The sequence below is a fragment of the Drosophila arizonae genome, chromosome 4 (assembly GCF_054131065.1).
Source record: "Drosophila arizonae isolate 15081-1271.41 chromosome 4, UAZ_ARI_1.0, whole genome shotgun sequence".
NCBI lineage: Eukaryota > Metazoa > Arthropoda > Insecta > Diptera > Drosophilidae > Drosophila > Drosophila arizonae.
This window is the reverse complement of record NC_142924.1, coordinates 285,313-309,971: the sequence shown is the minus strand read 5'-3', so window position 1 is coordinate 309,971 and position 24,659 is coordinate 285,313. Positions and strand designations below refer to the sequence as shown.

The 24,659-nt window shown below is 42.2% G+C and overlaps 1 protein-coding gene and 1 long non-coding RNA gene across 3 annotated transcripts in view; one reads left to right on the top strand and one right to left on the bottom strand.

Annotated features, from left to right (window-relative positions):
• Nucleotides 1-514: 514 nt before the first annotated feature.
• Egfrap (EGFR adaptor protein) lies at nt 515-22,072 on the bottom strand. 2 transcript variants are annotated; one of them, XM_018006806.2, is made up of 6 exons: nt 21,623-22,072; nt 5,523-5,735; nt 5,154-5,469; nt 1,806-2,079; nt 1,437-1,717; nt 515-1,170 (listed from the first exon to the last, which is right to left on the bottom strand). In XM_018006806.2, the coding sequence occupies exons 2-6, from the start codon at nt 5,708-5,710 to the stop codon at nt 946-948; spliced, it is 1,284 nt and encodes a 427-aa protein (XP_017862295.1). In that variant the 5' UTR covers nt 5,711-5,735; nt 21,623-22,072; the 3' UTR covers nt 515-945. The 2 variants fall into 2 exon arrangements, with proteins under 2 accessions (XP_017862295.1, XP_089324659.1); XM_089468533.1 differs by lacking the exon at nt 21,623-22,072 and adding an exon at nt 20,212-21,524.
• Nucleotides 15,117-24,659, top strand: part of LOC149268931 (uncharacterized) — a 24,998-nt gene continuing 15,455 nt past the window's right edge. Inside the window, exons 1-2 of the long non-coding RNA XR_016270028.1 lie at nt 15,117-15,931; nt 22,523-22,600. This is a non-coding gene — a long non-coding RNA (uncharacterized LOC149268931). The remainder of the gene's footprint in view (nt 15,932-22,522; nt 22,601-24,659) is intronic.

The following is a 24,659-nucleotide window of genomic DNA, read 5'->3' as shown; positions in this document are numbered from 1 at the left end:
TTAACATTTAATCTGATTTGCAATCGTTTTCAGAATTGTGTTTGTGGCGACAGGTGCAGCTGCCATAAAAAGTGCCTTACACTTCAATAGAATAAAAACAAGTGTAAAGCTCACAATAATACGTATATCAAACTGCACAATGCTCAGCTTTTAATTTAAAAATAATTAAACTGAGTCCAAAATGAAAAATAAAAAACATTGGGTAGCGAGTCCGCAAACTCTAAAACAGTTAGCATAGAACAGTAGCTCTCAAACTGTAAGCGAAGCAAAATGTTTGTGTTGTGTTTTGTCTAGGCAAATCAATCTTGATAATCACTGGAGTGGATAGATATATAATGCATATAACATATACTATATATTGCTATATCATGGAGAATGCACATACATATGTGTATATATTTAGAACATCAAATCAGAATAGCTTTGAATAATTCTTTCAATCTATACTATTATACCTTAGATTACACTTCAAGGTATATATCGTATAATTTTAAACAATATGAAAATTTGTGAATTTAGTATATATAAAAAGACTTTAATGCAACCGCGTATACCCGTTTTCCCCAGAAAGACAGTGTATATTCATGTGAAAAATAATAGCATTGGACTTTTGGAATTTTTGCTTCATAGGGAGTTCATGTTGCATACTTTGCTGTTTTTTGTTTCGTTCCTCTCTCAGTTCAATTGATTTTGTATTATAATTTTTCACGACGCTGATTTTTTTTCTTTCTGTGTTTGGGTTTTGGGCTATTTTCTTGTGCTTTTTTTTTTTTGTGTTTTCGGTCGCTACGTTAACCGCCAGCACAGCCAATTAGGCAAATTAAACAGTTTGTCATCCTGTCCCGACAGCAGCACCGCCAGACTCCCGATTGTGAGCTTAATTCAATCAATATGCCAATAATTAATTAATTAGCTGCTCCCGCTTGCATCATGCCTGCTGCTGTGTCACACATTCAAATCGGCCATCATTTTGCGAAAATCATTCAGCGATCCGTACATGTCAAAGTCCCCTCCAGCCCCATTTCCGTTTCCGCTCCCGTGGCCATAGGTTTGTGCGTGGGCGCGTATATGCGGGGGACGTGGCAGGGTGAGCGGCACGGGCAACAGCTCTGGCATTACCGAATGATGGGTGATCAATGCTCGCAGCGAACTAAACTCCTTGGTGAAGCCCTGTTGAGAGATAGATAGAGAGAGAGAGAGAGAACAGTTAGAAAAAAATATTTAATGCAATAGAGCAACGGAGGCAGCAAGACAGCTACAGCCTGTTTACTCTATGATGCATTTGTTCGACTGCAGCTGAGCGCGCTAGAGTGAGGGAGGGAGAGAGCGATATTGCTTTTCTATTTGTTGAGATGCGAGCAATTACGAATTTAAGGTTCCTGTCTCATCTATGGCCTGCATGATTGGCAACTGCAGTCAATCGATTGTTGGCCTACCTTGATCTTATAGCCGCGCTGGGTTCGCAGTATCAGGTAGTGTGCCACGCGTGGCGCGGGTGGTGGCACACGCAGGGATAATGCAAAGCAGCCCGGCTTGGTGCTGCTTTGGCGCACTAGGAATGCGCCTGGACTCTGGCGGGATAGCACCTCCAGTGAGATCTCCCTGGGTATACCCGCCTGATACCAGGCGGCGCCCTTCAGCTCCTGCTGTTCGGCCAGGCTGAGGTTGTCCAGGCGCAAGGGGGAACTCGCTGCAAACAGTTTCGGGCTGGAGTTGGCTGAGTCCCGGGGAACATAGAAACAATATGTTAATATCAGCAGTCGGGATCAGGAGACATCGCTAATCAGAATTATTGCAATACCTACCGCTGCTTGTTTCCCTCAAATATTTCTTGCTGTTGGGTAGCTCCGACTGTAAGCGCTGTGTGGCCGTTTCCAGAGCCGTCAGCGACTGGCGACAGGAGTCGCCGAATTTGCTAGCCACATACTTGTCCGGCTCGCAGATGGCCTCGTTCACATAGCCATCCGATATGGTCTGCGATGAGCCCGAGTTCAGGGAGGAGGAGCACGTGTTGTGGACCAGGGGGCGGCTGTCCTCAGTGCCACGCAGCAGTCCAATGCCCATGGTGAGGCGCTTCACCTGAAAGTAGATCGGGACAGAGTTCCTCAATAGTTTTGCATGGCTGGGATTCGGCTTCGTGTTGGCTGCCAATTTGGCCAACAACGAGAAAACTTTTCGAGCCAACCCAACGCCACGCAATAATTGCAATTCACTTCGCTGAGTCTGGCCGCAAAGCCACTAACAAGGATATCACTTTAGTCGATGAGGACTAAAACAAAGTAATATTAAGCTGCTAGACGATGGCGACGTTAAACAGTTTACCTCGGGCTATAAGCTAGAATTTATAGGACTACTTCTTCAAATTTTAGGATCCATATGGATCATAAATTTATGTAGGCACATATAACATGTTCAGAACTTTGCAAGATACCCTCCTCTTGCTGTGCTTACAGGGTATCTTGGCAGGCAAACGCCTTGAAAATTGATGTGTTACATTTTTGGTTACTAATAAAATGTTAGCTATGTCGTTCCTACTTTCCACACCCCACATGCCACACTCCGTCTCGACCACTGAAGCCACCTCTCGCCAAGCTGCCGACCCCCAACTAGAAGTTTGCTTTGGTTTTTGGGGCTGCGGTAAATTACTTTGAAATGAGTTAAAGCAAAAAGTTTTGCCTGCTTGTAGGGCGGCATTTAAAGCGTTTCCAATTAGTAAACAGTTCCGCTCAAGTGTTGACGGGCTTCTTCCCAGTTTCACCATTTCCCGTTCCCCGGATCCATTCCCCCTATTCCCATTTTATAAGTTATTTACCTAATTTGCAATAATTATGTTGATTTTATGTAGCCACCGAAATTCGCTTTTGATGTGGCATTTAGCTCAATGAGCTCCAAGCCGAGCTAAGTCCACTTTATCAGACTCATGAATGAAATAATGTTGCTATTATATAGTTAACATAATGAGACTTTTGTAGAAGTTGACTTTGTAATAAGTATTTCTTATGTTTATATAAGAAGTGTGTATTTTTGATTAAGGTAAAACTCGGTAAGTGAGTTCTTGGCGTGGATTTTATGATCTTGCTTTTTCCGCTAATACAGCATTGCTGCTTGCCACACTTGCACTCGCAGAAAGAACCTTGCAGGTTGTCCCCTAGTCAAGCACTATACTTTTTTAGAGCTGCTTGAAGATAAAAGATTTCAAATTAAGATAGAATGCCCTCGTTTCGGCTTTAAGAGAGCTACTCTTGCTGCTGCTGTGCATCATTTCGCAATTGCAGCTAATTGAATTGGCAGTCAGAGCTGCTTTATCGTTAAGCATGCAATCAGTGTCAAGGGGTAGGTCGGAGGGGGTGGGGCGGCAACCTAATGGCCCCATTATGCTAATGACATTGGAAAAGACTCTCGCAATATGCAAAATCCTCAACAAGACAATGCGCCCAAGTGGCAGTCGGCAGGCGATGCTCGACAAATCCGGCTGACAACTGCTAGAAAAAGGCGTAAATATAAAAAATGCAATGCACTGGGAGAATCGACAACGAGCAGAGATGAAAACAAGAGAAGAGGAAAAGAGAAAGAGAGGCCGAAGATGCTGCAGAGCGCAGCCAGAAACGGTAGGCATAATGGGAACAATGGAACAATCGGACTGGGGGCGTGTCCTTAGTTGCAAGCGTTTGGCAAAGTACAGCTTTGCAATACCCTGTAGCTAGCGCTACAGCGCACTTTACATTTGCCTACTGCTCCTGTTTATGTTTTCCTACAGGGTATTTTCAAGTGGAGCACTCTCAGTGAGTGCATTCCAAGTTGTTTGTGCCGGCATTTGATTTGGTCCTTTCTCTCCACCTTTTGTCTATCTCCCTAGTGACTCTCCGCCCTTTGGCTGTCGCTTAGTTGGCAGAAAACTTTTGCCTCGCTGCAGCTCCAGCTGCAGCTGCAGCTGTCAGCTGTAGGCCTATAGATATATAGCTGTATGTATATTCGTGTGTAGGTGTGTGTAGAAAGCAGGACACGTAATGCCAGCGCCAGGATTTTGTTGGCATTGTTGCAGCGATTTATGTGTCATAAAGTCACTAAGTTAACGGCATTTGGCTGCCATTCGCCTGGCATGCCTGCTGCAAGTTTTTCATTTCCCACACACTCACACGCACTTACACACTTGCCATCTCACTCCCACCTGCACTCCCCTGGCGAGCGTGTGTGGGTGAGGAAAAGCAGCAGAAAATGGCGCTTTGCACTTCAGCTTTCCAGTTGTTGTTGCTGCTGGAATTGCTGGCGGCGCGTGCCAAAGTGCCGTTAGCTGCAAATTTGCATTTTTGCAAATTAATTTAATGAACGCTTTTCGGTCTTGTTTAGTGGCAAACATTTTTAGAGTATGCCATCGTTCCAAGCTGTTGGAAGTGCTTTACTAAATTGCATTTGATTTTCGAGTGCTGCCAATTTGTTTGCCTGTTAAAGCCTTTATTAAAACTATTTTTTTGTTTTATAGGTTTAAACTTTAAAGTCGATTGAATGTAAATTGAACTAGGCTACAGTGAAGCAACGTGAATTTGGCTCTAGAAGAAGAGACAGGATTGATTGATGGCTTCAGATACATTGATTACCGAACAATGGCCTGGTCTTTGACAAATATTTTAAAAATATTTCTGTAGCTTCTCTCTTCTGTTCGTTTTTTTGTTTTTTTTTTGGTATATTTATTTTAAGCGCTGAATTTGTACAATGCAAGTATAGTACCTTAACAGCCTTCTGTTCCTTATTTTTGCTGTCTTTGTCAAAGCTTTGGCTTTATTTAATGACTCCTGAAAGTATGCAAAATTTTCCCAGTTTTAGCCATTTTATTTCGCTTGGCAGCATCATTGGCATTCAAATTAAATCGATTTCTGCTAAGTAAACCAATAAAATTGATCAATTTTGGCAGACTTATCAATTTCGCCAGGACTAATACAAATTATGCAAAAATTATGCAAGGACTGGAGCGTACCAGGCAACACTTTAAGATTCAGTTAGTTTGACTGAACTTCATGACATTTTATGTGTGTTATTCCATCGTTTCTGCTCCAGAACTCATTAGGCTAATAGTCAAATTTAAGCATCATTGAAAATAGAATTCCTATTGCAGCTGTTATCCTGCAACGTCATACAAAAATCGAGAGCATGCTCACCAGAGGCGGTTTATCAACCAAACGACGACAATTATTCATTTCAGTTGGGGAATTGTCCTCCTCGGAGCTGGGTGAACGTGGCATCTGCTGTTCGCCCAGCTCTTGGCCATTGTGTGGGCTGTGCGCTGTGTGATGGCTGTGCAGCAGCTGCAGCTCCTCCACCTGATGCCGGGGCGTGGCACGTGGCTGCACAGGATGCGAATGCGAATGCGAGTGGGAACGGGAATGCGAATGCTGATGAGGATGCTGATGGGAGTGAGGTTGATGTTGATGTTGATGTTGATAATAATGAACTGTGCTGTTCGCTGTGGGTGCGCTGTAAGAGAAGCTTTACTGGCTGTGGCACACTTCAGCGCTGCTGTGATTTACCTGAAACTTAGCTCAGGTAGCAGCTGAACTAGCGGCGAGCCTTCCGCAGAACCTTTCCTTTCGCCAGTCTCAATGAGCGCTGCCTCCGCATTGACCAGAGTTGCGGCCGAAGATGTTGCCTCTGCTGGTGAGTTGGTGAACGCGGCTGTATTATGTTGCGGCTCCAGACGTAGTCGTATATCCTGCATGGCCGTGGGTGTCCAGCTACAGCATCTGCGAAAGAGTTAAGAGCCAAGTTGAAAGCTTGTTAAAAAGAAAACTTATCTGGCCCAAAAACTAAAAGTTAGCACCGCATTGGTCACTTTGGGTTTATGTTAATACTTATGATTTCTTGACTTGCTCAATGCTTGGAATTTCTCTCTATCATTCTATCTCTCTCTCTCTCTCTCTTTCTTTGTCTCTGTCGCTCTCAGACGTATTTTGCGCCTTTTTGTGGTGCTGTTGCCTTTTTAAACTTTTGCTTTAAGAGTGACTCAAGTTGTGTGGGCTTAAAGACTGCAAAACTTTTTTGCCCACAACTTTCAGCTTATTGAATTTTCACACACACTCACACATACCCAGACAGTTTGTAAAAGTTTTAATGCAATTTTAAGCCTTTGCCTATTAGTTGCAAATCGTTTCCAGATTTTCAGCATATTAATTTTAAAGCTGGCGTAGCGCCTTCTTTGCTCTTTTGGCGTAGCTGTTGCAAATTGGGTTAAGGCTATGGCACACCCGCCAGCTGCTTATTGTGCCATAGTCTATATTCTTGCCACACTTTGCAGCAACAATGAAAAGGCACAAAAGGCTGCTGGCTTTAGGTTACAACACAACATTTGCAAAAAGTGGAAGTAGAAGTTGTAAAGGGCCCGAAGCCAGTTGAGCATAGAGTGCTCGACTTAAATTTGCTTATTAAATTGTTGTCAGTTTTTGTTGCTAATACAGCAGTCGAGGTAGGAGAAGCTGCATTCATGAAAATCACTGTTATAAGCTTATTTTATAAGCTACATTAATGATGAAAACTGAAGAAAATGCCGAGCACTCCAGCTTGCATTAAAGAATGTTGCAGCTCAAGTTGAGTTTAAGCTATGCAAATACGATTGACGCTGATTTCTCCTTGCTGCTGCTGTTCTGAACTTAACAAGTATACGCCATGTTGGCTGTGCATTAATTTAACTAACGACAACGTCGGCGAAGACAATGGGACACAAATGTGCTGACATTTTGGCACTTGATGTAAACGTTGCTTTTGCACAAGTTGCAGAATGTCAGCAGTGACAACAGCAACAATCACAGCAGCACAACAACAACGACCACAGCAGCACAACAACAACGACAGCAACAAACAACAGCTGGCAACTGGCTTATCTCACATTACTGTTGTTTTGCAATTTCTAGCTGCAGCGGACACGCCCAACATGTTCATTAAACTTGTCATACACGAAATGCATCAAAATGTTCTCTATGTCTTGCAACAACAACAATAACAACAGCAACTGCATTTCCAAGTGACAAATTTCATAGCACGCTTTTGTGCGTCTTTTGCTGCTCTGTCCAAAATGTACATGGAACTAGACTGTGTTAAAACCAAGAGACATATACATATATACATATACTCACAACAGCGTTCCACATTTCTAAGATTGTTTTATGAATTGATTGACTGGATGATTGACTGACTGAGTTCAAGCTACTATTGTCAGCAATTAAAACGAGAAGTGCTCTCTATTATCTAATTCTGTTTCTTATAACCTTAGCATTCTTATATATTTCACTTTCTTCTTCATCCTCTGTTTATTGGTAACTTAATCCCAACGTGGCCTCTTTTTATTGTTTTTCACTGCTTTCAGCGTGTCATTTGATCAAATTAAAATTTACATTTGAGCATACAAAGGCAAACAAACAGCAGTTTGTTCCAGCTTCAACTTCCACAATGTTATAAGTGCCGCCACATCCTCAGTGCTCAGCTACTATATGCTACTCTGCGCTCTCGTCTATAAGTACACACATAAACACGGACACACACATAAGCACACATACATTTGCTTGTTAGTTTATTGAAATTGATATTATGTGAGAGCTGCTGTCAAGCTAACTCTATAAAGACGGTCTGGTCTGCCTGTTGGGCTGTCTGTATCTCTGTCTGTCTGATCCCGTCCAGGTTTTGTCTTTGGCGGGCACTTTTATTTCTATTTGCCATAGGATTTTGTTACGAAATTCATTGTTAAATCGCTTGGAAATATATTTTAGGATGGAGTGAAGACGCTGCTGTCTCTGCTTGATTGCCATATGAAAGTGTCTCGTGTCTCATGTCTGCACTTTTGTCTTCTTATTGTCTGTTGCTTCCTTTTTTGTGTCTTTTGCCCATTTAAGTGCATCACAAAGGGTATACATATTACTAGTATAGAGACTGACATTCTCCCTTTCATAAAATTAACTAATATTTGAATTGTAACTCTTATATGAATTGTGACAACTAACTGCACTTTTATGTGGTTTTGTATGCTCAAATTAATATGTTGACTTTTTGGGACAGGGTATTTCCCAGTCAACTATTCTCAGTGGCTATACTCTTATTTATTTGCAGCTCTCGTTGAGCTCATATTTTCTTCTGACTTTTATGCATTTGTTGAAATTCAATCGGCAATTCGACACATGGTGCCCTATGTGACTCTCTTAAAGCGCTTTTATCAATCGGCTGTTGCATGTGCTACAAAAAATACACAACAACAACAACAACAAGAGCGACACAAAATGTCAGCAGTCTTTGAACTTTTGGGCTTCAGATTTGCCGCCTGGGTGGCCGCTGCTGCTGCAGCACTGTAATAAAATACATAGTGCTTCCAACGGAGTTTGCTTGGGCGATAACTAACGGTCCAGTCGATCATTGACCACGCTCTATGTGGGAACCGGGATTGTTTGTGTGGATGCCAGCTAGCCGGCCTGGGCTGGCCCTCTGCCTGCCTGTTGACGTGACAATCCGCAGACCAGTTTCATGTGCCGACATGTGGCATGTTGTAGGCAACATATTACAGAAGTAGGCGCGCCCTGGCCAGAGTTCCAGGCTGCAAGCTGCAAGCTCTAAGCTCCAGCAGCAACAATAGCAACAATGAGACTTTAAATGTGCACCGCTTTTGGCTTGACATCAGCGACGAGCAGCGACAAGAATAAAGCGCCCAGCACTGTCCTCAACAATGAGACAGCAACAACTACAAAAACTACAACAACGAGAAGTGTAAAGCCAAATGGTTCCGCCTTAAATTTATGAACTCCAATTGGCTAGTATTTTATTTACTCAAACTACTTGAACTTAAAATGCCTTTAAAATGTTGTCTGCATGCTCTAGCTAATTAAATTAGCTTTCAATTCAAACAAGATTTTGCTCTACACTTGATACTGTGTACAATATTCGTCTTCCTCCTAAGCATTATTAAATTTCAATTAATATTCCTGATCAAGCTTGCGTAAACATTCATCAATCTCATTGTCAGAGTGGCAGTGGCATGAGCAATGTTGAAATTTATGTAGCCTTCACGCAAGACGCGATTTCAATTCAATTATGAATTATGCGAACAATTCAGCTTGACATGTTCGCTCCCGGTTGTAGTGGCAGTGGCAGTTGGATTACAGCTGTGGCATCTGCTGCTGCTGCTGCCCCTTCACCTACTCTGTCAATGCCACTAATTAAATGCAATGCTGTTCGCTCGATTTGTTGTGCTAATGCTGCGTAATTACGGAATGCGACGACGGCGGACACGACAGCATTGACGCGGCGGCAACATTCCAAGACGTTACTCATACGCCGCGTGTGTCAACAGAACAGCAGAAATGGCTCTCCAAATCGGTACATCGTGCAGCAATTGCTGCTGCTGCTGCTGTTGCTGTTGCTGTTGCTGCAGCTGGGCCCAGCAGCGAGTGAGGGCGAAGGACGAGCATTGTCAGGCGGCTGCCTGGCGACGTCTCCGCATTTGGCATGCCACAACAATATCAGCAGCAGCAACAACGAATGCGTCTTTGTGTTGCCAGCACCTTGTTGCTGTTGTTGTTGTTGTTGCAGTTGTTGCTGCAATTGTACATTGACACCTCATGGCTACTGTGGGCCTCTTTTTATAAAATCCTTTACCCATTACTAATGTACCGAGAAGGGTATATTGACAATAGTTCGATAGTTAGTAATATAATAAACCGAGAAAGACGAACGGCCTGATGCAGCATGTGAACTAAAGTGTATACAATTAGCTACTGACAGCATAACATTACATGCATATGGTACATGGTATTCAGAGAGCATAGCATGCATTGAGTTCCTTAAATGTTTCTATTAAAGAGAGGGCCAGAGATAGATTTAATACAGATAATCATTTAGAGCATTCTCAGCTCTATACTGAGGCATTCTATGGTATCTTCTAGTCACGCCCACTCAACTAGGGCACTTGAGCAAGTTTTCTTTAATTTTATTTCTGCCCTGTGTAGTTTGCGCGGGCCATGTACATGAAATTTATGTCCCCTAAAGTGCAACGTTGACAATGTGCGCTTGTAATTTGTTGTTGCTGTTGTTGTTGTTGCTGGTGTTGTTGCTGTCAGCACTTGGCCATGGCTATTTAATGATTGTGTCGTGCAAATGCCAAAGCAAAGAGCTGCTGGAAACAACTTGGCTGCGATTGCTAAAAGAAATGCGAAACATTTTTCACGCCCTCGGGAATAGCGTCAGCTGTTGCGCAAGTTCAAAGGCGAGGCGGATAGGGAGATAGAGAGAGAGCGAGATAGAGCAGAGAGAGGGCGAAGGGGTTTGTGCTGCATGCAAATGTCACATGCAATCATAAATGCATATCGCTTCGCGGTTCAATGAAGTGAGGCGAGGCCAAATAGTCAACACATATATACACATACACACACACCCCCTATCGTGAGATGCATGCGACTGTAATAATTTATACAAATGTCTGCGGCTTTTGACTTGCCACCTCCGCCAACCCCTTGACCCCTCCACAGCCGCTCCCCACCTACCTCCGCTTCTTCACTAGTTGCGACAGTTCAATAAAAGTTATGCAACAAACGCCGTCTGATGACACACTTTGTGGCCGGAGTGTCGGGTCTCTGGCAAAAGGATGCTGGCGGCGCGGGTGGGGCAGGTGGAGATGCGTCTCCGGGTGATTGAAAAACTTTTGCCTCGTTGATGCTGAAAATGAAATATGTTACAGCGTTTCGCTTCCGATACTCTATAGACTGTTGTGAACGACTTGCCAGGGGGCTAAGACTTTCTGGGATGCAACGAAATTATTTTCATACATACATATGTATATGCGATTATTTTCTCGGCAAAAACTACCTTCTATGATATTTTTTAGTCTAATGCCATACATAGCTGAGAACTAGGTATCTCTTAGTTGGGCATTTTCGAGGTTTTTCGGGTTTGCGGTAAGCATGAAGTATTATATTTGCAAAGTGCAGCAAGCGTGCAACGTTAAGGTGTGTCAGTTGACTGTCGCATCCTTCGCTCTCGGTCTCCTCTGACACCGGAGGCTATCGATAAGCACCTCTGGGGACAACCGAAACGCTTGAGAAATGCAGCGAGACACATGACTTGGTTGCGGCGGGATCTTAAGTTACTTTTGCTGTCACCAGATGATGCGAGCTGCTAAAACACAGCCAAGACTTGTGTCTCGCGAAAAGTTTGTAGTTTTCAGTTTTCAGCTATTTCTGTTTTCTGCTTTCAGCTTTTAATTTTTATACCCTGAACCCATTGAAAATGGGAAATCAGGGTATAATGGTTTTGTGAAAAGTATGTAACAGGCAGAAGGAATCATCGCAGACCCCATAAAGTATATATATTCTTGATCAGCACGACGAGCTGAGTCGATATAGCCCTGTCCGTCTGTCCGTCCGTCCGTCCGTCCGTATGAGCAAAAGAATCTCAGAAGATATAAGAGCTAGAGAGCTGAAATTTGGCATGCATACTCGTGTATACCATAGGCAGTACAAGTTTGCTTTATTTTTTCGATAACTCGTCCGATAACTTTTTTATCGAGAATAATCGAAAAATCGACTTGGTTTTTTCAGCATAATTTTAACACTTTTAGACCTGGAGACTTCATATTTGGGTTGTATATAAAGTTAGTGGATACAAAGATTTTGTAATTTGCAGATTTTGGATACCACGCCCCCTTCTCCCCCAATTTGTAAAAGTACTAGTACTAGTACTTTTCAAGTACTAGAGACTTGTGCTTTGGAATGTACACATATTTTAACCATATGATTACGCTCTGAAAGTTTCATTAAGATCGTATGTCTACAAAAGAAATTATTCAACAAATAAATTCTCATATTATTGCCCACATTGCAGCGCAGCCCAAGCGCAGTCGCTGCTAACTGCGCAGTCAGCAGAGCACGTGCTTATAAGTGCATGTGTATGTATGTGTGCATAAAAGAAGTCCAGACTGATTAGAATATCAGCTTGGAGGGTTCAGGGTATCTCCTAGTCGAGCAGTCTCGACTGGAGCCTTCTTACTTGTTTATTTCTCTTTCAGAGGAACCGAGTTATAAACAATTCGCGCTGAGCAAATTACGTACGTTATGCGGACGTGTTTATAAGCGAGTTGCACAGACTTTTCAACAAAGTCTCATCAATTTACAGCCAACAACTTTTATTGCTATAAAATATTTGTTATTAGTTTTGAAAAAGTTATATTATTGATATTGTGATTTTAGCGTGTAGCTAGCTATTCATCGAAGAGATATCAAATATGGACTATGCTAGAATTCCGATCTAATGAATTTTCCTCCTGCTTATCTGCTTCCTGTTGCCCTTTATAGTATTCTATAGTGAATCCCAACAATCTGTATCAATATTTCGATATTTAAATCAATATTCTAGCTATGTTTACAAAATAAAAACTTTTCTTGATTATCAAGCAATAAAATGGAACATTTTATAATTACAAATTGGAAAAATTTCAGACACCTGATGACTCCAATGATGTAAAACTTGGTTTTAATTTCCATTTGTATGCTGGTGCATCGAATTAGTTAGCCAAAAGGCACTGGGGCTTCACCTTGGGACGCTAATCTTATGAGTCAAAGCCACGGATGCACGGGCATGGCTGACTGTGCCACATGCCGACTGCATTCCATTAATTAACAATTAGTGCCATCAAAGGCGCGGCCGCTGCAGCAAATCTAGACGCAGATGCACTCGCAATCGAGATGAGCAGGGCAACACTGAGAGAAAATGCGTGTGAAGTAAACTAGTTTCTTCAAGCTGGCAAATAGAGCTTTGCAATAAAATAATGGTTATTCAAGTCGTGCAGAGCCTAAAATTGATTGTCTTGGTCGTTGCTTCTTGTTGAGCTTTAAGAGATTGTAACAATATATATGTATATGCTTTCTCGCAGTGTATTTGAAGGCTGCCAGCGGTAGCTGCCGAGGCGTTCAACATAAGTTTTTGATGTGCGCGTCACTTTCCGGTAGATGTAATTGTGTTGAAGCGAGCAGGATACGGTAGCTGAACATTTATATATATATATAGATGTACAATCGGTTGGTAATGATGCGGCAACGCCTGTCTGAATTTGGTAGCAGCAAGAACCGCCGTTAAGGGGGCAAAGATCAGAGAGAGAAAAAGCGAAAAAGATCTGTGAGCGATGTCAAAAGATGACAGCGATGTAGATGACGTTGCTCGGCTGGCTCGCTGATGACTTGTGTAATAAGTGGAAAGAATCTTGTCTAGAAACAATAACTCGTTGCCTTTCGTTGAACTTGAATCGCAGTTGTTGCATGTTGCATGTTGCATGCAGCCATCTACAGCAACAAAAACAACAGCAGCAGCAACAACAACAACAACATGCGAGTTAATGATAGTCTCTCGACTGTTGGCTAGTAGATCGCTCTCCGCGGCTGGCTGGTTAGCCGACTACTCGATTTGCCTGTCTGACTGTTCTGTGCGCCTGTTAACTTGGCCATGAAACATTCGATGCTTGGGCAAATTTCACAACCGGCATCGGGAAATTGTGAAAAAGTGAGTTGAAAGACACAAATGCATACACACACACACCCGTACACACATTCACTTATGCAGAGATAGACCTAGACTTGTGGCGCGAGAGAGGGAGAGGTGAGCGAGATAGCAAGAGTGGGCTACGTGTTTTTCTTGTTTTCTTTTGCACCGCATCTACGCGATCTTGAGCTCAATTCTCCAGTCTGCTCAAGTCCTCTGCGCTCCTATATTACTCAGTGCTCTGTGCTCATCTGGAACTTGTTTTCTTCCCATATTTGTGCGTGGCGTTGGTGTCAGCGTCGGCATCTTAACCGCAAATCCTTTCGGATATGAATTGAATTCATATATTATTTATGATCTGTTTATTTTTATTGTGCATGCCACATGATCATCATCATGCTGATGATAATGACGTTTCTGTTGGAAATTGTTGCCGGCTCTTGACTTTTGGCATGCTGAATGCTATGCCTGTCAGAAATGAGAGAACTTCTAATTGGAATTGCTAATCAAGTTGGAGCAATTTTGGGTGATTCGGCCTCGAGGAAGTGTTAGCCAAGGCAACGGCTGATGGATTGTGGTAAAGTCAATGTAGAAGGAGCAGCAGAGAGCGTGATAAACAGAGAGAAGTATACATATAAATAAATAATATGTAAAGAGAGGAACTCAGAGGGAAAGAGCGATAGATGACGGTTATAAGGGAGGTAGGGGACAAAGAAAAGCGAAAGAAATGTAGAAGGATGGAATGACCGAGAAAAAGGGAAAGTTAAAAATATAAAATATACAATTAGTAGTTTCTCTATATGACAAATTAAATGCTAACTAACGGCAAGCATGTATATATTATACATCAATCGATTTATAATGCTTTGCAGCATATGGAATATGCCTATATCTTAACATCATCAATCTGGCAACTCCATTTGCTTTCCAAGTGCCCTGCCCTTTGCCCAGCATTCTCTGGCTCTGCTACGACTAGCTCTATTCTTAGCGGCCAATATCCAGTTCATCCGCCAATGGCCACGACTACGACTATTACGACTGCAGACGGGGCGCCCCACACGACGGTTCACAAACCAAATCGTTGTTGTGGTAGAGCGAGAGGGAGAGTGAGAGAGAGAGAGAGAGAGCGAGAGCGAGACAGAGGGGCATAGTAGATTTGTGTGCGCCTTGATTGCCCCACCGCGCAGCTTGACAAGCCGCTGCTCCTTCAACCCGCTGAACCTGCACGGCGGCTACCACCGTTTGTGCCTCATGGTGCAGTTCCAACTTCAGCTAGAGCAGGAGCACATGGCCTTCATAGTTTTGTACTATGTGTAGTATGTGTATTTTTTCCGGGACATGGCGCAACTGTTGGTTATTACGATTATTATTGTTGTTGACATGCAGTTCCACACTGACAGCGGGACAATTTAGTGGCTCTTCGCCTTTTCCGGCCATTCGAATGCTATCCCACAATAGCAAGCGCCTACTTAGCCCAATCCCAGATCCAAGGGCCTGCCATACTCGGACAGCTGTCCGGGCTGTCAAAATTCAAAGCAATTAGGCCGCCAACTGATCGCAGCTCAAATCTTCAATCGGATCGCATCGTATCACAGCTTCTAGCTGCTTATCCCAAGTGTAAACGGAGGCAAGCACTCGACTTTTGATGTGTGGCACTTGTCTGGTGTGGAGGCAATTGGAAAACTGCTTTCTAATGGCGCTACAAAGACTCGAGAGCTGAGCGCTTTTCCGGCTTAATTCGTAAATTCATTTAACATGTGAGCAGCAATTTATGTATTTCATTATTTTCATGAAAAGAACATGTTGGAATCTTGTTCGGAAAATTGTAGATATTTTGATTTTCAATAGTTTTTGTATAATTTTTGGTAGAAGAAACATTTGTACATATGAAAGCATGATTCCTATTTAATTACATGAGAGCCGTAGGAAAGAGCAAAAAGTATATGATTGAGAAAAGTATTTGGTATTTTCTCAGTCTCTCATTTATTTCAATTTATGAGAACCGTAAAGAAGGGTTTGTCATATTCATATATGTTACATATAGAAAATAAACAACTTCATTATCTCACGGACAAATATGCATTCTCTTACATTTATTGTTGTAATGTTTACTAAGAGCCAAAAAGAAATGAAAATTTTTGTTTTTGGCTTGCTAAAAATATTTTCATTATGAAATTGACGCTCGAGATGAGAAAACAAATGAGAGCAAATTCTGCAATGTGTGTGTGCCTGTGTTGGGGTATGTGTGCCTATGTGTGTATTACTTGGAATGCAATTAAAATGCGCGCAGGGTCGGATAATGCTGCTATATACTTATATGTACTTATACTATCTGGCACATGCGAGCAGTTTAGTATGCAAAAAGCGGGAGACGCAAACAGCAGCAGGAATAAAATCAGAACGGAAGCTGAAACAAGTAAATGCTGTCAAAACAAAGGTTGGTTGACTGGGGGATACTTCGTTATAGAATAGAGTTTATAGAAATAATGCCTTGAATAATGCCATAATGAAATTCAATGAGTTTGATATGAATATATTGAAACTTATTGATCACTTAGCTGAAATTCATGGGAAATCATTTATGTAAGCCTGATATACTCCCTTTGATTTAAGCAAACCTCTAGGGTATACAAAGAGTTAAACAGTTTAGCGTCGCTTGCCGCGTTCGGCTTTAATGATAATGAAGATTATGCCGCTGTATTGGAGCGCCAGGATGAGCACGAGGATATGTGGATGCAAAAGCGAATGCGGATGCTGCAGCTGATGATGTGTTGGTAGCCAACGTAGTTGTTGTCGTTGCCGCTGCTGGATGTGGAATGAAATGAGTGAAGCTGTAGTTGTGGCTGTAGCTCTTGTGCGTTGTTTTGGAGGCGGCAAAGCTGCTCGCGGCTCTGGGGCTTGGGACTGCTACACAGCTCCCCTCAGTAATTCATTCTGCTCCAGCATCCTACAATCCACAGGCCCCCTTCTCGCCTGGCAGTGAGTGCAACTTCAGCAACTTCAAGTGGCCTCTTAACGGGAACCGTTTCGCATTGCATGCTGGCATTTTAGCATATTGCAGCACAGTGGAAAAAATGATGTAAACAAATTTCAAAGAAAACAATTTGGATAATTACATTATTTTGATGAAGAGCTACAGTTGCATGTGCATAAATAAGCTGACGACGAGTGCAGAGAGGAATATATATATAGAGGCAGAGAGAGGTGAGCGAGAGGGAAGAGACAGGGGAGAGACAGTTAGGCAAGAGGAACCATAATCACTTTGCTGTGTGGTCGTCGTTCAAGACAGAGAATTCAAAGTATGGCAGGTTCGTTAGCATATTGTAGGGCTGATTAAACTGAAGACTGAGTAACAAAAAAGAGAACTGGAATATCAGTTTGCCTCAGTTCTGCTTCAATGAGTAGGTAGAATGACTGAGGCAGAACTCTAATCGAGATAGGCTTTTGTAGAAAAGTATTTCAAATAAGCAAATATTGGTTGTGAGGTGTACTGTGCAAAGACTGCGATGGTCTTACGCCTTTTCGTTTATTTTTGGCACCGTTTATCAACACGAATAACCGAAATTACTCACAATTTTTCATGGGCTTCTTTTGTTGCCTATGCCTTTGGGCTAGGCTCTGCCACGCTCAGTCCCCCCCTACAGGCAACAACTCATGGTCTCACATTAAAAGCAACAACGGCAACAACAAGAACTGCAGCCACCACACTAATAACAGCGACTGCGGTACACAGCATTTGATTATGTAGCCCATTTACATTTGGCCATTTTTCGTTCGACACGCCTCCGCATCTGCCTTAGAATCAGACGCCGTGGCTGCTGATGTTGCAGTTGCTGCCTCTGCTGTTGCCTCTGCTGCAGGTTGCTCAATTCAATTGCAAAAATCGTCAAATATTGCCGGCGGGCGTCAATGTATTCAATTATTATTATAAGCTTTGCCTCTGATGCTCTGGTGCTGCCTGCTGGCTATTGCCTGCCGCCTACTCCTCCCCTTGGACTGTGTTTTTGGGAGCTGAAATTGATTTGGTAAATTGCTAGGAAAGCCGTGCAAATGGCCAAAACAATTTTCCAGCATTTACATAATTGTCCTCTGTTGTGAAAACCGTTTGACTTTGTAAACGTTTCTTTTTCAATTCCTTAATGCATATCGTTAGCATTTCATTAAGGCCGTGTCCCACCCCCTCCCTAAATATTGTGTTCATATTTAAATGTATTTGGCTCATAAATAAGCTCATTGGATGTTATTTGGATCAGTTTATGTGTAGCTGCGAGTCATCAAACGACATCTGCAAGTTCGCCTTTCGTTCTTTCGTTCTCTTTTAATTACGCACGAAATACAATAAAAGTTCAAATTAAACAGGTTTTACTTTCTACCTGCGACTGTTTTTGTCTTCTTTCAATTCCCCAACATTCGTCGATTTTCTGTGCTCATTTTGACATATTTTTTACCTGGATGTCAGGTGAGTTTGTTTTACGTCTGTCAAATTTGCTTCTTATCAGCCTTTGACTTATCTATCTGTCCTTCTGTCTGTCAACGTGCCAGTCTATAGCTCACGATGGAAGTATGGATGCTCGACGGGTGCCTCCAAAATTCAGTTGCTCCTCTTATCTCGAGGGAGCACCTAATTGGCTGCTGACGTCCGATAAAGTTGATATGGAATGCAACAAAATATATATCGGAGGGCTGCATTCAATTGAGTTGTTAAAGTTTCACGGAAAGAGACTTAAGTTTTATGTTTAATTAACAGCTTATCGAGGCATTCTGTGAATGACCCTAACAACTGTTCAAATGTTTGAGAAAGATATAAAGATAGAGGCTTAGAATTGGAGCAGCTGGAAATTAATGAAGATATCACTTGAAGACTGATGATGTGAAAAATAGAACCAGGAACGAACACGAAATTGATTATACCTATATTATTTCTTCTAACTATGTTTGCTTATATTAAATTGTATAATATTTACAAATTGAATTAGCTAATATTAAGGAAACTTGAGAAGTTTTAGCCCCCAATAAACTTTTTTAAATGTTCTACTTGGCATGAGTGTCTCACGTTCAACTCGTGTCTACATACCACACACACACACACACACACGGACACACACACTAAAGCACCCCTCGTAGTCACGCTGTTGACATAACTTCAGCTCATTTCTGTGACACGACAAGTTTACAACGCTGTTTGTGTAGTTGAAGTCATTTGGTTTAATTCGTCTGTCCAAATTGCTATTTATATGCATCGCCCTCGCTTTTAATTTGTGCTGCAAATCACGAGGTCCCCATTCGAGCTCCTTAGCCTGCAAGAGCCCAAGTGGCTGGCTCCGGCCTGAGGCCCAATCTGCAAACAAAATCAACAGGTGGCGGCGCATATTTCAACATAAAGCTGCCAGCCAAACCGAACCGACCGAAATATCAATAAAAATGCCATTTGCTGCGATTGCGTCGTGCCACAAAACGAACTGAGAACTGAGAACTGCCGGCCACATAGATAATTTTGCAAGCAAGACTCGAAGCTCCACTAGGGTCCTGTCTTTATATAAATATCCTAACAGAAAGCTAGAGTGCATTTCTTTATAGACTCTGAGAGTTATCTAAGACGTTCATAACATACATATGCAAAGTGTAACTTAGTATTTATCTAAATATTCATTGCATTTTAATATTTATTTATTATAACATAATCCTCTATTTGCTTTATCAAGATTATCTCATGTCTACCTACAAAAAGCGTAGCTAAATCTTTCCATAGTAGTGTATTCAAGTTTCGTATTCTTTGATATAAAAATGATTCTTAATTTTGTTTTCTATTTATTTATTTGTTTTTTGTTTTTGTTTGCATTGCATTTAATTTATTGGCAACACTTTGCTCGGCTGCTGCATTTAAACGACAAGTGTTGCAAATAAAAAGGCAAAATTAAAGTGGTGCAAATTATAAAAAAAAAAACTAGCAGGGACGTCAACACTAGAGGGGCTCAAGGTGCCAGCAAAAGAGAAAAACTTGTTTGCAGCTAAAAAACTATTAAAAAATCGCACAAGCCACAGTCTGCTGTTGTTGCTATTGCCGCTCTTGCTGCTGGAGCTGCTGCTGTTGATACTGCTGGTGCATTCAGCAAGTAACTTTGGCTTGGCTTGGTCGTCGCTTAATAAAGGCAATGAGCTGAACAAACGCGGTGGGGTTAGCTTGAACGCCAAAGGCCAAAAGTGTTGGCAACACAAACATATAAAAAGCATTGTTGCTGCTGTTGCTGCTGGCGCACAACAGCAACATGTGTAGCAAAAAGCCCAAAATGAAGACATGAGCCGCAGCAAGAGCAACTGCAGCAACGATGACGACCTTCTTTTGTAAACGCGCGCTACATAATTGCAACATCCAAAGCAGCAAAGCTAACGAGTTCGGTGCGGCCTTTTGTTACCATCTGTGTTTATGTGTGTGTGTGAGTGTGTGTTGCATTGGCCTCTATGCCACTGACAGTTGAGAAATTAGAACGGTTTTTTGGTCTCCGCAAATCACATGCACGTGCGTCCTATGCGTTCTATGTGTAATTGGCAGCTGTTGCAGGTGTGTAAAGAGAGTGTTGCTGTTGCTACTGTCGCTGCTGCTGCTGGTATTGCTGGTGTTGTCTGAGGTCAGCGGCAGCTGCAATCAGTTGGCCACACAGACATGCCGAGGCAATCATTGAGCCCTGTCAAGGTGTGTTTAATCAATGTTGCATTTACCTTTTTATTGTCGTACACCTCTGCACTACCTAAGCACCTCCACTTGTCCCCATCGCTCACATGTTGCTCATGTCGCAAAAGCATTAACGTCAGCCCATTTGCACAAATCTTAGTCGTCGTCAGCGTCAGCGTCATCATCGTTGGTGTTGCTGCCATGTTTGTTGTAGTTGTTGTTGTCGTTGCTCATGGCCAGGCCTAAAAGTCTCGGCATTGTTTCTCGGACTGCGTAGGTGGATATTGGCGCATGTTACTGTTGCTGCTAGCAGCCCTCCAAGCTGTTGCTATTGCTGTTACCATTGATAATTGCCCCTCGTTCGACGCGTATAAATCGCAACGCTTAAATCTCCGCTTAAACTTGTAAATTAAAACCTTAATGAGCCTGTACGAATTGCTTTGGGTGCTCTGAACGTCTGCAGCCCATGCTGTGTCGAGGTACACGCATTGCTGAACTAAAATTTATGCTCCTCTGCTTCGTATATATCTGAACATTTCCAATTTTGTTTGGAAGAAATAAGAAGGCATTGGCTCACATTGAAGTGCATGCAGGGAGGAAATAATATTTTAAGCATTCTTATGCTAAAGTTGAGTCGAAATCGTCCAGGCTATTTTTGGATAAACTTTGAGGAAAGTATTTTTCTCTCTTTTTGAGAAAGCCTTAAATTAAGTATCGTTATTCTGACTAAAATATGTTGAACTTATTTTTAGTAGGAAACTTGTTAATTTAAATATTTTGCATACAGAAAAATAATAGTTTGCATGCAAATGCTTCTAATTATAAAGCAATTCGAGTTCCAATTACATTTTGTCTGCTGCTGTCAGAGTCACAGAGCGGCGATAGCTGTTGCTGCAACTGTTGCAGCTGCTGCTCTTGCTGTTGCTGTCGTTGTTGCTGTAGAAGGAGCCAATAGCGTGTCAGCTGACACGTTTTTAATTTTCAAGCAATTAGTTTTTTATTTTTCTGCTATCCAATGCCAATCAGGGGCCACAAGCATACACACGAAAATCACCTGAGTTAGGTAGGAATCAGGGAGCAGGTAGGCTGGGAAGACTGGGAAGTATTATAAAGTATCTTAGCCTACCCGCATTGTCGATTAACTTAAAATGATTTCATTGCTAATTAATGCGCTGTGAATTTTCTCACGCTTCGCCAGCGAATACTAAAAACTTGTTATTCTCTTTCGACCGCACTCAGGCAGCAAAGTGTAACACACACTAAAGAGTCTTTTCATTTATTTTTTCATTTTTTGCCATTCTTTGCTTGACTTCCTCAACAAGATTTGCATAGTTAGTTAGTTGCATGGCAGCTTCATTGAATTAAATTGTTTGGTGTTTCGCCAAGCTCTCGCGATTAGATGATTACAGTAAATGTTTTAATTAATTAGTTATGTCTTTTGCTGCATTATATACCAACCTTATAGATAGGAATGCGCTTTATAACTCGGCTATATCCGTTTCGAAAGTGTCAACAGCTGCAGCAACAGGTTTGCCAAGAGTTTGACAGACCGCCGTAATGTAAATTATGGCTTTGTTTTCAGATATGTTTTCAACGATATAATTGGATATCTTTTTATTTAAAGATATCGATTTATTTTGAATTGTTGCACTCTTGCTTAGATTTACTTTTAATTGCAATGCATTACGAGACAAACTTCGCAGGCTTGGCAGTTGCAGCCAGATCTAAGCACATCTGTGCACATCACAACAAAGATGATGAACCCATACACTTGCATACGCACACACTCAATACACGGCTTTAACCGACTCCGATTTCCACTCTTCGAAATGCGACTGCGACTGCGATTGCGACGTTCGCTTCCGCTGGCTAAGCGTAAACGACTAAAAGCGGCCACATAAATTTCAATAGGCCAGGCAGTCAGCCAGCCAAGCAGCCAAGCAGCCACACAGCCAGGCAGAGGCAGGCAGAGGCAGGCAGTCACACAGGCAGCGGCTGTTCGGCTGCTCGCTGTTATGGCAGCAGCAACAGCAACAGCGACGTCGCACTGTGGTTTAGTGTTGCAGTTGAAGGTATTTCATCATAAATATGACTTATGTTGTTACAATTATAATGATACTCCTTTAAATTATTTTAGTTCAATCTCTGTTTTTAAATAATAATGTAAGAAACATTTGAATTACTTTTAGTTTTATCTTTTTATGATAAAAAGTTTTATTATTGTTCTCTTGTCATTTACTATTAATACAATCTATACTCTAATATTCTTTTGTATAAATAGGATATAAAATTTTTTTTTTATATTGATGGTTACAAGATTACTAAAAGTAATCGTATTTAATATTTGTGTGATTTCAGCTGAGTTCATTTACTGCTGAATCACTGTGCAACTGACAACCAGTTTCCTTCCATTCACATGGACATTGTTTGTGGAACGTAAGTAATACCGTCGCTCATTGTTGGTCGCGGGTGTTTCGTATGTGTGTTAGTCTCTTCGTCTGTGCTGTGTGTGAGCCCGTGAGTATATGTGTGTGAGGATCCCATAGCGAGCCATGGCATGGCAAACTGGGTATTCCAGCATCCACAGCAGCCAATCAGAGTCCACGTCAGCCACCGCGCCTTATCTTCTCTAATGATAACAAGTTTTTTTACGATATCAAACGACAGATTCATAAATTTTATTTAGCACTTGTTGGTCCCAGCCTAAGAGCTTCTAATTGATAATTTACCTACCTAAATATGAGCTGCTTAACAGTGGGTTGAGGTGGTCTAATGAAACTGGACTGCATCGCAAAATATTGCAAAAGGTTTTTATGAGTAGTATTTTATATTCGTCGAAAATGAAAAGTTGTAGTTGATGCATGATCACTTAAATAGAACTTAAAAAAAGAATAAAAATAAAAGTAGAGTCAGTTTTTGCTCTTATTTCAGCAATTCAGATTTAACCAAATAATCCAATTTACGGCTTACCCTTAAGTGAGCTCTCGCTATCTTAAATTCCCATATTATAGTCTGCTTGACTGAGTACGCTGTGCTGTAACTGAAAACTAATGTTGAATGTGGCCAATTCATTTGATGACACATGTTCATCTAGTTTAGCACTCTGCCAAGTTTTTGCTTAGCGCCAATAATTAATTAAAAGTGCATTAAAAATGCTCGTGTCACACACTCTGAGCCATGCTGCCGCCAAAGTGGCCGACTCTGTGAGTTGTCAAGTCTGAGAAGCGCACTGTGAATTCTCTGGCAAATGGCAAATAGCAGCAACAACTGGCAGCAACAACAACAACAACGCAACTTCAACAGCTGCGACAGCAAATCTTTTTCCACTTTTGCACAACTCCAAAGTATTTACAAGCATCGTTCGCAGTCGCATCTAAAAATGTTTGGCATTTGGCAACACGCACCAATGAATAAATAGCAGGAACTCTACGAGATGGGCAGGATAGGTGCAAGGAGTGATAGAGAGGGGAGAGGGGGCGTGGTTGGGGCCAATATGTGACGGCTAGAAGGCTGCTAAAATGTTTGGATTTCAAACGAGCTCATTTTTTGCGTGCGTGGCTGCATTTCGAAATGATTTTCAATGCAGCTGGCTGGGTGGGTGAAGTGGGGCGTCCTAGTGATGGTGGTAGTGCAGTGGGTAGCAGGAAATGAAAGGCGGTTTTAGTTAAGTCTACCCGCTGTTAGCTGAACTCGAGCAGGCAAGCGTAACATGTCGGCGACCGCAGACGGCGTGACTCGGATGAGGGATGAGTTATAGAGGCGACCACGCGTGAATCCAAATCGGGATGTGATGTGATGTGAGTGCTTTCAGTGCGTGTGTTGGTGTGTGTATTGCTGTGTGTGGGTGTGCATGCTGCACAAAGGCAAACTACAACATTGCTCATAATTTATGACAAGACGCTAAAGCGCTGCCTGATAAGCAACAAAACAGCTGAAAGCTGGCCCCAATGCAATTCGCCCAAAAACCTTTTTGCTGGCCACATTTCCCAGCTGCAACATTATCATCGGCAGCAGCAGCAGCAGCAGCAACATCTTCAGCTCTAGCACATTCACGAAGTGCACACAGAAGCCGAACTTGCTACGAAGCGTTGTTGTTGTTGTTGTTGCTGTTGCTGTTGCCACGCGGTTCTGCGTGCCACACGTTGTAAGCTGCTGTTGCTGTTGTTGCGGCTGTTGCTGCTGCTTCTGTTTGCTGACATCCACGTGCAACTCGTTGCTGTGCGCCGCATCAGTTGGCAGCGTGTTTTTTGTCGCCGCGTCGACGCCAGCAGCAGCGGGCGACATGGCAACATCATCGAGTTGCTCGCGTTTGCCCCACCAACAGCAACTGGAATGTGGTCGGAGGCAAATGTTGCCAAGCTGTCACAGCACAAATAGAACGAGAGATTTGATCTAGAAAGAAAGCAAGAGAGAGAACAAGAGAGTTAAAGAATGTGGAATAGAAATATGTTATTATGTTGATGTTGCTAAAGAAGCTTAACTACCATTGTTGTTG

Bases quoted from the DNA above. Each gene is read 5' to 3' on its own strand.
- Egfrap (XM_018006806.2), bottom strand. From the start codon at position 5,710: ATGCAGGATATACGACTACGTCTGGAGCCGCAACATAATACAGCCGCG. The intron at 2,080-5,153 runs GTGAGCATGCTC...ATCTACTTTCAG, and splicing joins TGGTTGATAAACCGCCTCTG to GTGAAGCGCCTCACCATGGG. The intron at 1,718-1,805 runs GTAGGTATTGCA...CCCGGGACTCAG, and splicing joins TTTGAGGGAAACAAGCAGCG to CCAACTCCAGCCCGAAACTG.